Genomic DNA, 14,291 nt, shown 5'->3' with positions numbered 1-14,291 from the left:
TGAAGTCGACGCAGCCCGGCGCAGATTTTTCCAGGCGAAGCTACCATTGTCTTCTGCGAGAGCAGGGACACAAACAGAAAACGGGCTCCGCCCCCCTGCAGCGAGGTGGAGAATGAGGGATTTCGTTTTTTTATTGAATGCATTGGAGCCACGCTTTGACATTTCCTAAAAAAAACAAAAGTATTTAAAAAAAAAAGTAAAAAAAAAGTATTTTATGAGTTTTCTTATTCCTAACTACTCAGTGTTTTATCAGGACCTGTTTGGATGAACACAGAACTGAAATCCTGGAGATGGAAAATGTTTTCAGATTTGGGTAATTTCCCACGGCACACCTGTCTATGTCCTGCAACACACCAGTTGAAAAACACTAGGTTACGGCACATTCATTCTTTGTTTTTTCTTATACTGAAATATATTTTGTTGTGCAAATCATACAGTTTTGACTGTTCCATTTCTAAATTTTTAGCTACCAAAATAAAAGCACTATTAATTTGTTTGGGTAAAAGCAGCTGATATAGGAGATACAGTTGCAGTGCTTAACATTAAGATCATTAAATAAACCGAATTTGACCATTTTATTACAATGAAAGACATGTTGAAATTCAAGGAGAGTTTTTTCAAAGTCATATTTAAAAGAAAAGAAAAAAGAAAGAAAATATGTCTAGGTAAAATATTAGGATATGTATTGCGTCACCAGACTCTTGCCAATACACCCCCCTACAAAATAATTAGATACTTGCTGTCACTTTTGAAGGTTTATCAGAAGAGTTATTGAGGCCAGAAGTCAGAATCTGTGAAGATCTTTCAAACCTAACCAAACTGCAGCTGATCTATTCCCGAGTTCCTCCACGTAGCTGATAGCTGCAGTTTAAACTGTGCTTCATAATCGTGTCTCTATGCATTTCCAGGGTTTTCAAGACAGTTGTTCTGCATTATGCCCCTATCTACACCTTGTAATATGGTGGGGGGTTCTCCTTTCATGTTCTTACCTCTCTCCATACCGTTCTCATGTTGTTCTCTCCTAGGTCCTCTTTACTGAAGTCGCACCACAACACATTAGGGCCGCTCCGTACATTTAGGAGAATGTAAGACTTTCATGTTCACCTCATGGTTGTGATAGTACTCTACATAGAAAATATGATAAAAGACAAAGAGCCTCTTGTTAGCCCCCCCTCCTCTGAAAAATGAAAGCTCCGCCCCGCTGCCTCGCCGGATTTGACCAGCAAATATCGGCCAATAAGATCAACCAGAGAAATTAATGCCCCCAAGTGACAAACACACTCATGAATTCTGCCCCCCCAAGGGACAGAAAACCCCCCATTAACACATAAACCCAAGCAAGCCCGCAAAGGGGAAGTGAGGCGCAGGATCACCGCTCAGTTACTACATAATAACTAACTAATAACTACATAATTAAAGTTTAATAAAGAAAAGTTACACAGATGTTTTGAGGCTGAGTAAACACTGAAATCTTCAGCACAACATATAATGTTTATAGAATGATTAAGCTTAAAAAAACAGAAAAAACTGACAGCAGAGCAGATATCAAATATAAACATCCTGGTGGCAGACAGAATTTTCATTAATAAAAGCTGTAGCACATGATCAAGTCAGAAAAAATGATAACAATGTCTAGAAATACCATCCAGTTTCAGGTCTGACTCCTCCCCCATGAGGACATGTATACCATCACTTTTACCAGCTAATTCAGAAACGACAAAGCCTCTTGGATAAGAGGTGAAACGTCTTCTAACTTTAAAAACTAAGTCCAGATGACATCCCCTAAACCTACTACTATGATGGAATCAACCTGGATGAATGAGAGTTTTCATAGAAATATGTCTAGAAACTCTGCAAAAAGGTTAAAGTAAAGGGTAAGAATACAATGAAAGTCATGATTACATTTATTTAAAAGAAATGAAACAAATAATAAAGCAGTTGTTTAAATAAAAATACCACATTCTAAAAGTATTTCATCAAGCTACATCTGCTATTGTATGTTTGTGGGCATTGGCTGCAGCCAATCAGCTTACTCAAAACCGGTCACATGACCTCATGTCCCAGCATTCACTGCCTGGACACACTTGCAACAGGCTTGTGAACGAGAAAACAGTTCCTACTAACTTTTGTTTTCTCATGAAATCTGGAGGAGGTAACGATCGCAACAACTTAACTTAGAAAACTGACAAGTCTTTTTATGAACCGAAATCTCATCTGAAAAATGGCCTAACTTTTACTGCATGGATAGAAATAATTTAAAAAGACAAAAATTTGGACTATTTTAACACTAGATTAGCTTGCATGTATAACTCTCACTGATCTACTGATTCTCATTCTAAAAAGCAGAAAATGCTGCAGCCTCGTACACAGGTCAATCAGCTGGTCTGGCAGAAAGCTCTGGGGCCTCATTTCTAAAACTTTGCGTAGGATTTGCGTCAGAAGTGGCGTACGGATGAAACATAGGACGTGCGTACGCACAGAAATATTCGGATTTATAAAACCGTGCGCACGCACATCCTACGCATCTTTCCCTTAATAAATCACAACCAATTCTAAAAACAGCGCAGCTTTTGCGGCTTCATGACACGCCCATATTTGCCCATAAATAGTCCGTGAAACGCCCACAAATGAATATTCATTGATTACGAAACCATGGCAAACACAGAGAGGAAATCAAAAAGACTTAACTTCACTCAATGTGAAGTAGAAGTTATCGTTGGCGAGGTGGAAAAGAGGAAAAAAGTGTTGGTTGGAGGACACAGTGTGGGCATTACTAATGCCAAAAAAGGCACGTGAGTGGCAAACGGTGGCAGACGCCGTAAATGCTGCAGCCTCACAACCTCGGACCGTGGCCGAAATAAAAAAGAAATGGTCGGACATCAAAGTCCAGGCAAAAAAACGTCTGGCGCTGCATCGCCAGAGTGTGTCTGCCACGGGTGGGGGGGGGGGGACACCGGAGCTGACCCCTCTTGATGAGAGAGTGGCGGCAGTAATTGGGGAATCCCTTTTACGTGGAGTGGTGACTGAGGCGGGGGGGTCACGATGCGCCAGATGCACCGGGTGACCCCCCCCCAAAAGCTCCAACAGGACGGCTGGAGGAAGTGGGAACCGGCTCATAAGCCACTCGTCCTTGTTTGCCAGCTAGTCTTCTTGCTGTCTAAAGATGCGTTCACTCCGAATTCGTCCATTTGCCACATCTTCTAAGATCAGCCATTGTGCGTCATTACGCATTGTGATGGGGCATTTTATTTCGATCCATTTCATTGATGACAAGCTACAGATGTCGGTAATAATCCACCTGGAAATGGGAAATTATTCAGCGCAAATGTAATTTCTTGTTGCTTTCTGAATGGTTGAGTAATGCGCCATACATTGTTTTATCAAAAATAAAACAAACTACCGTAATTTCCGGACTACAAGCCGCTACTTTTTTCCTGCGCTTACAGCCCTGCGGCTTATTTAGTGACGCGGCTAATTTATGGATTTAATTGACGGCCGCCATGAACGTACATTCGGGCTCGGTGAACGGTTTTATATTCACCATCCAACACCAAGCACAAGTCATTAGTTTTTTAACACACCTCTAAGCAGCCAAACAGCATGGACCTGACTTCAGGTCTTAGACACTTCAGTCATGGTTCAACAAAAAGAAACACGCATGCCCGGCTGCATCCCAGAATCCTTTGGTGCCCTTAGACCCAACGTGCACTTGATCGCCGCTACAATATGATGCAGCTTTCAAGTTAAAAGCAGCGTGAAAAAATCCCCCATCAGTAAATGGAAATGCCAGTCAGCTGCGTGACGGAGAGAACAGCGCATGCTCAGAAGTGTATTTACCTCTGAGTCATAGTGACTCGGCTGGCTGCACGTAAATATGTGGGAATAACATCAGCCTTTATTTTGTCGGGACACGACTGGAAACACAAATCCATGTGGTCATTTTTACGGTTTCTGACTGAGCGGAATTTTGCATTGAAAAGCTCACAGCCACCGTGTGAGCTTTTCGGATAGGAAGGGGAGACAAGGAGCCCGCTTGACGAGTGCGGAGCGCAGAGGCGTCCGTGGAACGGACGCGCGCTATTTTACTGGTGTTTTTTTAACCAGCCCCGTTAGTACCATAATGCTGACGCGACACAAGTGGAAGGAGAGCGGTTCCTTTTCACCCCTCCATGCACTGCTGCTACTTGCTCATTCTTAAACACGTACAACAGTGTGGCGAGCCGGGCGTTGGCCCCGCCTTTAGCCCCTAAGACTCATGGGAAATGGGGGATCGTGGATGTAAATTTCCTCATTATAACTGAGGGATGTAATGTTGATTATATGGTAACTGTTAGTAATTTTATGTATGATACCTAGTTTGTCAATAAGTTAAAAAATTTTTTTTTAAAAATCAAATAAAAAAACCCATAACTGAGGAACTTGTGAACAGAATAGAGGTCCATGCTGTTTCGGATGTGGGTGTACCTGGATATAAAAGCTTGAATCAAGGCAGTACTCGCCCACAGTGTGGTTATGAGCCATGTTCACTCTTGGCGCTTTGTCGAGGCAGCGGCTTGTAATCTGATGCGGCTTGTATATGTACAGAAATAATTAGGCACGTGAAAATAGGTATGTGCAGCTTGTAATCGGGTGCGCTTTATAACCCGGACTTTACGGTAAAGGCATATGCATGAATACCATAATTCAATAGCTGTCTGTCTGTCCGTCCGTCCGTCCGTCCGTCCGTCCGTCCGTCCGTCCGTCCGTCCGTCCGTCCGTCCGTCCGTCCGTCCGTCCGTCCGTCCGTCCGTCCGTCCGTCCGTCCGTCCGTCTCTCTCCCCTTTTTTTGGCTTTTCTTTTGGCTTTATCTTTTTGGGTTTCAAGGATTTATTGTTTTTAAAAGAATGTATTTTTTAAGTCGTTTATTTAGTATTTTATATGCTGCTTGCACTGTGGGGTGGGAGGAAAGCAATTTCATCTGTGCTGTATGTCTTACGGATGCAGCATATTTGACAATAAAGCTGACTTTGACTATATGTGCTCCACCAGACGGACACATTGACGAGAATATCAGTTTTGTACATTATTTCGTTCTGTTAACTATATTATTTATGAGGATGAATTGCACAACATGCCAATATTGCAGAACATATTTCACTTTTCTTTTTGCAAATAAATGTTCATTTGAATTTCTGTTGTGATTTTCGTTTGGTTTCTTTGTTTGTTTCACTGCTGATCGATCAAACGGGTGTTCGTGTAGCTGTTAATTGTAAGACTTGCTTTGTGAAGTCTTCATTTTATTTATGAGAGGCAGGATTGTCATTTTCACTTTCACGTGTTTCTTCCATCTGCAGACGGTGTCGCCGTTTCTCATTTCACCGCCTGGGTCAGAGCTTCCGTGAAGGACCGCACATTTTCCCGTCAAGTTTGCTTTTTATAAATCTCAACTATTGCGTAGAGAGTGGCATACGCCTTCTTTTGTGCGTACGCAACGTTTATAAATGAGGCCCCTGGTCAGCTAGGTCATGCGTGCATGCCGACTTCTAGGTACGTTCACTTCAACCACCTGCAGAAAAATAGATCTGGTGTAGTCCTCGACTGCTGGACCACTCCAAAATTCCAACAATTTACGATGATCTTCAGGAACCTCCCACACCTCTTGGGCATCTTCCTCCTGGCCAGGGAGGGGCGGCTCCTGCCTTGCTCTCTCTTGGACCTCCAGCGGGGTGGGTTTTCTTGTCTGGAGCATGGGGTGGGTCTCCCTTGGGGACCCCTGGCTTACGCCTGGGGTTGAGGTGGAAGGGATGCTCATCTTGAGCGGGGGGTGCTCTCCCTGGGTGGGGCCGTGCTTTGGGTTGTAATGCACCACAAAGCTGTTTATCAGTTGCCAATAAACCACAGAAGAAGAAGATGCACTATCAGCATTAGTTTGTGTTGAGAGGATGTTGGGGTTTTGTTTTGCAGGGCTATTGCTCTTGTTTTGGGGTTATTCTTCTGGTCAGGGTGGAGCTTGCACTCTCTGTCCCCCTCTGCCTTCCTGCTCTCTGGCGTTGGGGGCCCTGTGGGGGTCGTGCTGGCCCTGGTCTGGGTGGTGGACGGGATTGTCCTGTGGGCGGATGTCCTCTATCTGTACTATACTGTGTAGGGCAGGGGTGGCCAAACTACGGCCGGATCCGTAGGGGCTGGATCCGGCCCACCTCCATCTTTGGTCCGGCCCGGTGAACAATATCAGAGACCCATGTGTTTTTTTTTTTTTTATCTGGTCACACGATCAAGACGTGACATTTTATTCCACCTTCTGCAGTCTGTGTTCTACCTGGAAACCTCTAAAAAATATCTGTCAAATAGAACAGAAAACAATCTTCCCTTTCTACGTCGCATTTCATCTTTCCCGGTTTAGCTCATTATTTCTGAGCGATCATGCTGCCTTTTTTAAACAGCGCACCCTGTTCTGTGTCCTGATTGGCTGGAGACCTTGTCAATCAATCTCCCCAGTCCGTGACGTGACTCCTGTACAGAAACGCACAGCTCTACAGATCTACAGAAATCTTTGATCGCGATCAGATCTTTGTTTTCATTCTAAGATCCTGGACCTCATTTCTTTGAAGGTTTAAGAATTTAGACAAGAGAAAAGGTGAAAATGTTCATGGCTGTCAGAGGAAAGTGTATTGATGCAGTGAGGAGTTTTAGTGCCATAAATTTAAAACATCTGTAATCATTCTCCGTTGATTTCACGGATCACGGTTATTTTTACAACGTAACTCCTGCAATAAACGAGGGAACTCTGTTCAGGTGAAAAGGTAACACAGATATATGTGTAGCTGCAGCAGAAGACATAGAAATCTGCTTTTTTTAGTATTAGTGGATGATAAACAGACGTACAGCTGCGCAAACTGTGAGACGTATGATGAGCTCAAAGTCTCTGCGGAATTATGACGGGAGAGGATCCATTATTTATTATTATTATTTTAAAGGTATCAGTATATTTTTCCTGAATTGTTGTCTTTGAAAATCATAGAGTGTTGTTTGGTCATTGTTTTATTTCATAAATAATGTTATTTATTTTCTTAAAAGGATCATGAATGAAACTTTATTCATACGACAGTTTACAACTCCTTGAAGGTACAAAAGGGCTTCACAATAAAAGAGATCTAAAATGGGAACAAAAGTTTTAAACTAAAAACTCGAATATTCTGTTTTAGAATATAATTTTCAATCCAAATGTTTTCATCTACAGTCCATGTTCTATCATTTTCACTCCACACATCTTCTCCTGGTCCAGCCCTTCTATCCAATTTTAGAACCCAATGTGGCCCGCCAGTTAAAATAATTGCCCCCCCCTGGTGCAGGGGATCTACCACTGCTGCTTCGGTGGGGCTCTTGGTGTAGGAATGACCGGGCTCTCTCTCCTTTATTTTTTACACCCCATCATCAACAGAACAGAATAAGGCAGAAAAAGAACAGAAACACCCACTGGAGCTCAGGTGTAAGATCACATTTGCACAAATAGTGTGCATGACTGAAATGCTTTGTGTGTGTGTTTGTATGCATAAGTATGTGCTTATTAAAAATATAATCAATCTAACTTAAGTCTAGCCTAAATTAATAAAGTGCTTCATTCAAATATACTCCTTGTGTGTCAGAAGATTCATAACCACATGTTGTAACAGTAAAATATGTCCAACACAAGAGGTCTTCAGCTCTCATCTGTTTGGTCAGCTGCTGGACAGGAAGTTGGGGGAAAAAAATTGTTTCAAAATGAGAAAATCAAGTCGATATTGGAAAATACCATTTGGATTAAGACACGGTGAGTGAAAGAAGGCGTCTTTGTCAAGAAAGATAAACCTTCTCTTAATAAGAGGTGGTCTCAGGTTTAAATCAGTCCCAGACAAACAAACCGAACCAGTTTCACTTCCAGGTCTTTAGAAGTCCTTTGTTCTCAGCTAGAGTTGGAGAGACAGGGGCTACACTCCCCAACCTGGCCATCTCTTTCAGCTGTTAATGTCATTTAGTTTAGGTAAAAGGCTATCAAGTTTTTCCAGTTTCAAGTTTGACTCCTCCCCCAAGAGAACTAATAAACCTGCTTTTTCACCAGCTAATCCACAATTGACAATTTGGATCAAAGGTGAAATGTTTTCAATTTTAAAAATGATAATGTACAGATGGCATTTTTTAAACCTACTACTGTGATGGAAACAAACTGTATGAATGAGAGTCTTCACAGACAATTGGTGTTTTTAGATAAGCAGTTAAGTGTTTATTAACAACACACAAAGTCCTCAAAACATAAAAAGTGTCTCTGTTTGTTTTTCCTGCAGTCCTCCCCCAGGATTGGGTGACTGAAGATCTCTGCAACCGACAAAGGAACTTCAGAGTTGAACTGGAGAAACCGGACCCTCCGCATTATAAAGAGGAACCGGAGGATCCAGAACCATCACAGATTAAAGATGAACCAGAGGAACGCTGCATCAGTCAGGATGAAGATCACCTTGATCTGAAGCAGGAGACTGATACCTTGATGGAGATTCCTACGTATGAGGAAGATGAGAACAGTGAAGCAGATCTAAACAATCAGCAGAGCTTTAATGTAACTGATAGTCAGGATGAAGAAGAAAACCAACATGAAGAATCAACATCAACTACAGATGAAGAGTCAGACCCACAGAGCAGAGATCAGATGAAGGGAAGAGACAGAAGTCATGTCCAAAGTGTGGACAGCTCTCACAGTGAGTGTGACTCTGATGGTAGTAGAAAGGATGATTTGGTTAAGAAACACAAAGAATCTTCAAAACAGAAAAAACTTTCCTCCTTCAAGTCTGGCGAAAACTCAAGAATCGCTAACAAACCATTTAATGTAGGAACTCGATCAGGAGAAAAGTCCCTTTCTTGTAAAGAATGTAATAAAGGTTTTAGTGATTCATCTCATCTCCGAAGACACATGAGAACTCATAGAGGAGAGAAGCAATTTTCATGTAAAGAATGTGACGTTAGTTTTAGTCAAAGATGTAATCTGAAAACACACATGAGAACTCACACAGGAGGGAACCCTGTTTCTTGTAAAGAATGTAAAAAAAGTTTTAGTCGTGTATCTCATCTCAAGAGCCACATGAGAACTCATACAGGAGAGAAGCCTTTTACTTGTAAAGAATGTCGAAAAGGTTTTAGTGAATCATCTAGTCTCAAAAATCACATGAGAACTCACACAGGAGAATGGCCTTTTTCTTGTAAAGAATGTGCTAAACCTTTTAGTCAATTATCTGAGCTCCAAAAACACATGAGAACTCATACAGGAGAAAAGCCTTATTCTTGTAAAGAATGTGACAAAAGTTTTAATCGTACATCTCATCTTAAGAGACACATGAGAACTCACACAGGAGAGAAGCCTTATTCTTGTAAAGAATGTAAAAAAAGTTTTAGTAATGTATCTAATCTTAAAACACACACGAGAATTCATACAGGAGAAAAACCTTTTTCTTGTATAGAATGCAAAAAATGTTTTAGTGATTCATCTAGTCTCAAAAAACACATGAGAACTCACATGAGAGAAAAACATTTTTTTCAATTTTAAAACATTTTAACATAGGATTTATTAAAAACTTTAAACTCAGAAAAACTTGACACTGGAACACAAGGTTTACATGAGAAGAGGGAAAGATTTAGAAAAAGTACACATTTTCTTCCATAAAGACAGAAACTAGCATTTTATTAAAAATGATGATTTTTAGATTGAAATATTTTAAGCCTTGGTTTTATGTTGCCATATACGTATGGGATATACCGCTTATGTACCTTCTTTAAAAGCCAAAAGTACTTAACATTCAGTCCCATTCACTCCCACACACCCATTCACACACTGATGGCAGCTGTGCTGTCTCACACTGGCACCAACCTATAACCACCAGGATCAATGTGGGGTTCAGTTTTGTTCAATGACACATGGACGGGCAAAATGGTAATTGTACCTGTGATATTCTGATCAGAGGTCGACCACTCTACCTCTGCAGCACAACCGATCACTTTGGTTTCTGTATTTCAGAAAATTTGAATATTTTCACTTATTTGTATATTTTTTTTTGGGGCTGCACGGTGGCGCAGTGGTTAGCGCTCTTGCCTCACAGCAAGAAGGCCTCCGGTTCAAGTCCCGGCTGGGGGGGACATGAAAAACTACATCAACGGGGGACCTTTCTGTGTGGAGTTTGCATGTTCTCCCCGTGCATGCGTGGGTTCTCTCCGGGGTCTCCGGCTTCCTCCCACCGTCCAAAAACCTGCTACATAGGTTAATTGGTAACTCTAAATTGTCCATAGCTGTGAGTGTGAGAGTGAATGGGTGTGTGTTTGAGGACATTCTACCCTGCGACAGACTGGCGACCTGTCCAGGTTGTCCCCTGCCTTCGCCCACAAGTGGCCGGGATAGGCTCCAGCAGCCCCGTGACCCCGAAAGGGAAAAGCGGTTAAGAAAATGAATGAATGTATATTTTGGTTAATTTTTGTTTTTAATGTTTGAAACTCTTGGGATCAAACCCTAATCTGCTCATATACTCCAAAGCAGCCCGAGCTTTCATTACATGAACACAGAACCACTGACTGTTGCCCCTTTAAGCAACAATTATCAAACCATTAAAAATAAAAGAACCAATATGTTTAAATCTGTGTAAAGATACTAGACAATAAGAGCTTTGCTGCTTTCATTGACAAAAATTAAAAAAAAAATTCCACACTAGGAATTCTTTCAGATGTATCCACTAATAGAAATGTGTTGTTTTGTATTATTAGAGTTAAATCTTGAAAGGATTCAATGTGGTTGTAGTTTAAGCTGAGATAAGTATGTTGTTCATGTGTGTTACCATGACAACACTAGAAAGGTTTTGTAGATGTCTTTAATTCTGACACTTTTTATGTGATCAGTGAACATTTGATTATTATTTTACTTAAAAAGTAGTAACCGCATTTTAAGTGAGGAAAAGATTTTTTTGTAAAAAAATGTCAGAAGTAAGTTTTCAGGCGGATAAAGAACCAGACTGGTGTTGTGTGTTTCATGTGATTCGTGTTTTCTAGTAGACATTAGAACTGTTCCTCTGTTCTCTTTGGTTCTCAGTGTTCTGTTCCAATCTTATCTATGTAGACTAAAGTGGACGTGAACATCAGTCAGAAGTGTGGAGTCTTTCCCACAGTGTGGGTTTCTGCTGTTTGTTGCTTCTCTGCTGGTTCCAAAGCTGGACTCTGTTCAAAAATAGCAGAGCATGTGACGTTACCCGGGTAAGTTCAAGGGTAAATTAAAGCTGCAAGCGGCGTTGTATGGCCCGCAGGCGCTACCCACCCCTTCCCTCGCTGGCAATCTCTACTCACCTTCCGCTCTCACCCCCCGCCTCTACGCCTCACCCACCCTCGCTTCCCGCCTCTACGCCCCACCCGCCCCTGCAGCCCTGGTGTTGGTACCCCCGGTGCTCTCACCACCCACCATTAACCAGACCCCACTTGCTTAGGAGCCACTTCATACTCCTGACCCCCCTCCTCTTCGGGTAAGGCTGATCATAGATGCATGTGATGTGAGTGATGACCAGGATGTAGCCTCAGCCCAGTGCTTCTCAAATAGTGGATTTTTGAAGAAACACAGTAGAACAGTAGCGTTTGAAAAAGCAGAAAGTGGCTTTGAAGATGGTCAGGAGAACTTCTTTGAAGAGGAGGACTTCTCCAAACAACCACAACCTTAGAGGAAGTTTTCTGAGCATTCAGAGAATGCTTTTCCAATGACTCATCATTTTCCACAAGAAGCTAAGGAGTTTTTCCAAATGCATGCTGGGTATTCTTAGTTCTAGCTTGGAAAGCACTTTGTGGGATTTCCCTGGAAAACCTGCTTTATCAATCATTTTGGTCTCTTTTTCTACTTCTAACTTCCATCTTGGTGACTGTGCAGGTCGCCATGGCAACCAGTGTCCAGGTCAAAGGGAGGACCACGGCCAGAATGTCCTGCTTTTTATCTCTGAGCTCTGACAGCTGCTGTCACATCCTCAGTCTGTCAGAGGACGGACATGGATGATGGCTGAGGGGGGGGACTCACTGAGGGGGGGCAGGGAGGGGTAGTTGAGCAGAAAGTGGCTGTGATCCTCTGTGAGCCAGAGCTGCTTCATCTCACGCTTCTCCTCTTCATCTCAGTGTCCCTCCTCTTCATCACCGTCCCTCCTCTTCATCTCAGCGTCCCTCCTCTTCATCAGCGTCCCTCCTCTTCATCTCAGCGTCTCTCCTCTTCATCAGCGTCCCTCCTCTTCATCAGCCTCCCTCCTCTTCTGCCATGTCCTCCTCCAGCTCCTCCTGATGACCTTTGACCCGCCTCACTTCAGTTTCTGCTGGGATCTGATCTGCTGCTCCACATCACGGCTTCTTTTCTGGAGGAGACGGATCATCTGAGTGAAGATCTTCTCCCTGATGATCAGCAGAGTGATTGACAGCCTCCACCTCCTGTTGGAGCAGCTTCACCTCCTCCTCTCTGTCCTGGAGTCTCTGCTGGATTTGTTGCTGACTCTCCTCCAGCTCTCTCTGCTTCTCAGTCCTTTCTGCTGCAGCTGAGACTGTTGGATGTCCCTCATGTTCTTCCACAGAGCAGAGAGAACAGATGGTCTTCTGATCAGAACATCTTCATCACCTCATCATGACGGGAGCAGATGTTCTCCTGCAGGTTCTTGGAGGAGATTTTTGCTGAGCTGCAGAACAAACGTCTGACTGCTTTTACCGCCGTTGATGGTTTGTTGTGTTTCCCTCTATAGCTGCTATGGTCTTGGTATGGTTGCTAGGTAACGCTGTCTTTGATGATGATGACGTCAGAGTGGCCTCTAGAATGGACTTTTTTCTTGTGGAACCAGGAGCTGTAACCCTTAGGGCACTAGGACCCAGAAAGAGGTCCAGGCAGTGACGGTGTTCAGACGGACTGCGCAGCCGCACTTCCTCCAAACGCCACTATTCATCAGCGCGTGGAGCGCCAGAGTCCAAACGGGCTTAAGTAGATCAAACAAATGTGCTTCCATACTTTATCTGTGGATGACGGGTTGTTGAAATCCCACTACAATCATCCAAGTATAGATGTATAAATCCCTTGTGCTGTCTTGGATGACCCCACCCTTACTTTGACATGTTCTCCCTACCATGACAAAGGTGGAAAAAGGTGGAAAAATTTAATGTAATCCATTGAACCAGTGAAGATCACAAAAAATTGAAAAAAAAGGTTCAGAGCACTGTCTAGTAGTGGGTCTAGATGACCCAACTCCCAACGGTAAAGTGCCTAGGATATTACAAGGGTTACAAATACACTTTCTAACTTAATTATTTGCTTCAGTTAAGATAAATCACTTTTAGTTAAGTCAGTTTAAAAATAACACGTAGTAATCAGACAGTTATTTTACTTTCATTCAAATTAATTCAATAAGTAGGTGTAACTTTGGTGCTGCTGTTAGATCGGCACCGCAAGGGATTGTGGGATACCATTCCCTTTGCCTGTCTGGACGGATTTGGGTTTAAGTGTGGGTTTTTGACCAAATGTGTTTAGTTATTTAGCTGTTTTACTGTGTTTTGCTGAGTTATTTTGTCCGACTATAATAAAGCATCTGCACCATGAGTGAGAGGATGATGAGTTTATATAGCAGCCCTATATAAACTCAATGCATTTATGGACTCTGCATATTGTTTTGTTCTTTCTAAATGAGTATATCTGCCGGCTCAAACTCAGAGATTTGAGAGTTCAAGTATTATAATCAATTAAGATGGAAAAAATATGAATTGAATTGGAGTAATATGACATTTAGTTAGATAACTGGGCTTAGAGGCAGAAACCAAAAGATTTGATTAGAGACAGTAATCTGCAGGATTCTGTTCAAAACCGTTTTCAATCAAATGAGTTCCAGTGTCAACCTGGTTGCTTTAGCCCATAAAGTGACTTATTTTCCTTCATTTTCTTCTCAAAACCTTCTGGTTGTTCCACAAATATTTCAGTCTCTTGGAGCGTCCAAATAGACTGTCTGTACATCCATTTGGTGTAGGATTGAACCTTCCTGTGCTGCTTCCTGCATCACTCTTGTCATGTCTGCAGTGGGTGAAAACTCACTGAAATCTGTCCCTTCTTTTTGGTTATAGCCTTTAGCCACAAATCATGCTTTATATTCATCACCTCCATCAGCATCAGTTTTAACAGCATAGACCCCCCCCCCCCCCCCCCCCCGCTCTCCTGCCTGCAGGTAACTTAGTGAGGCTGAAAGTCTTGCTGTCTATCAGTGACTTCATTTCTTCCTCCATAGCAGCTCTGACTCAGCTGATGCTACTGGAAC

The 14,291-nt window shown here is 42.5% G+C and overlaps 1 protein-coding gene across 4 annotated transcripts in view; it reads left to right on the top strand.

Moving 5' to 3' along the window:
* LOC144988904 (uncharacterized) overlaps positions 1 to 14,291 on the top strand; it is a 126,473-nt gene that overhangs the window by 109,291 nt on the left and 2,891 nt on the right. For 2 of the 4 annotated variants that reach the window (XR_013652992.1, XR_013652995.1), the window contains exon 3: positions 8,298 to 13,584. Coding sequence is in view for 2 of the 4 variants with exons in the window: in XM_078940235.1 (XP_078796361.1) it covers positions 8,298 to 8,705; positions 12,283 to 12,302 (428 nt within the window). In the remaining 2 variants the exon portion in view is untranslated. Of the gene's footprint in view, positions 1 to 8,297; positions 13,585 to 14,291 lie in introns of those variants that run through there. The other 2 variants (XM_078940235.1, XM_078940229.1) reach the window with 2 other exon arrangements.

Source organism: Oryzias latipes, chromosome 2 (assembly GCF_053564925.1).
Source record: "Oryzias latipes strain Hd-rR chromosome 2, Olatipes_Hd-rR_3.1".
Classification (NCBI taxonomy): domain Eukaryota; kingdom Metazoa; phylum Chordata; class Actinopteri; order Beloniformes; family Adrianichthyidae; genus Oryzias; species Oryzias latipes.
The sequence above is the reverse complement of the archived record's forward strand: the minus strand, read 5'-3'. Positions and strand labels throughout refer to the sequence as shown.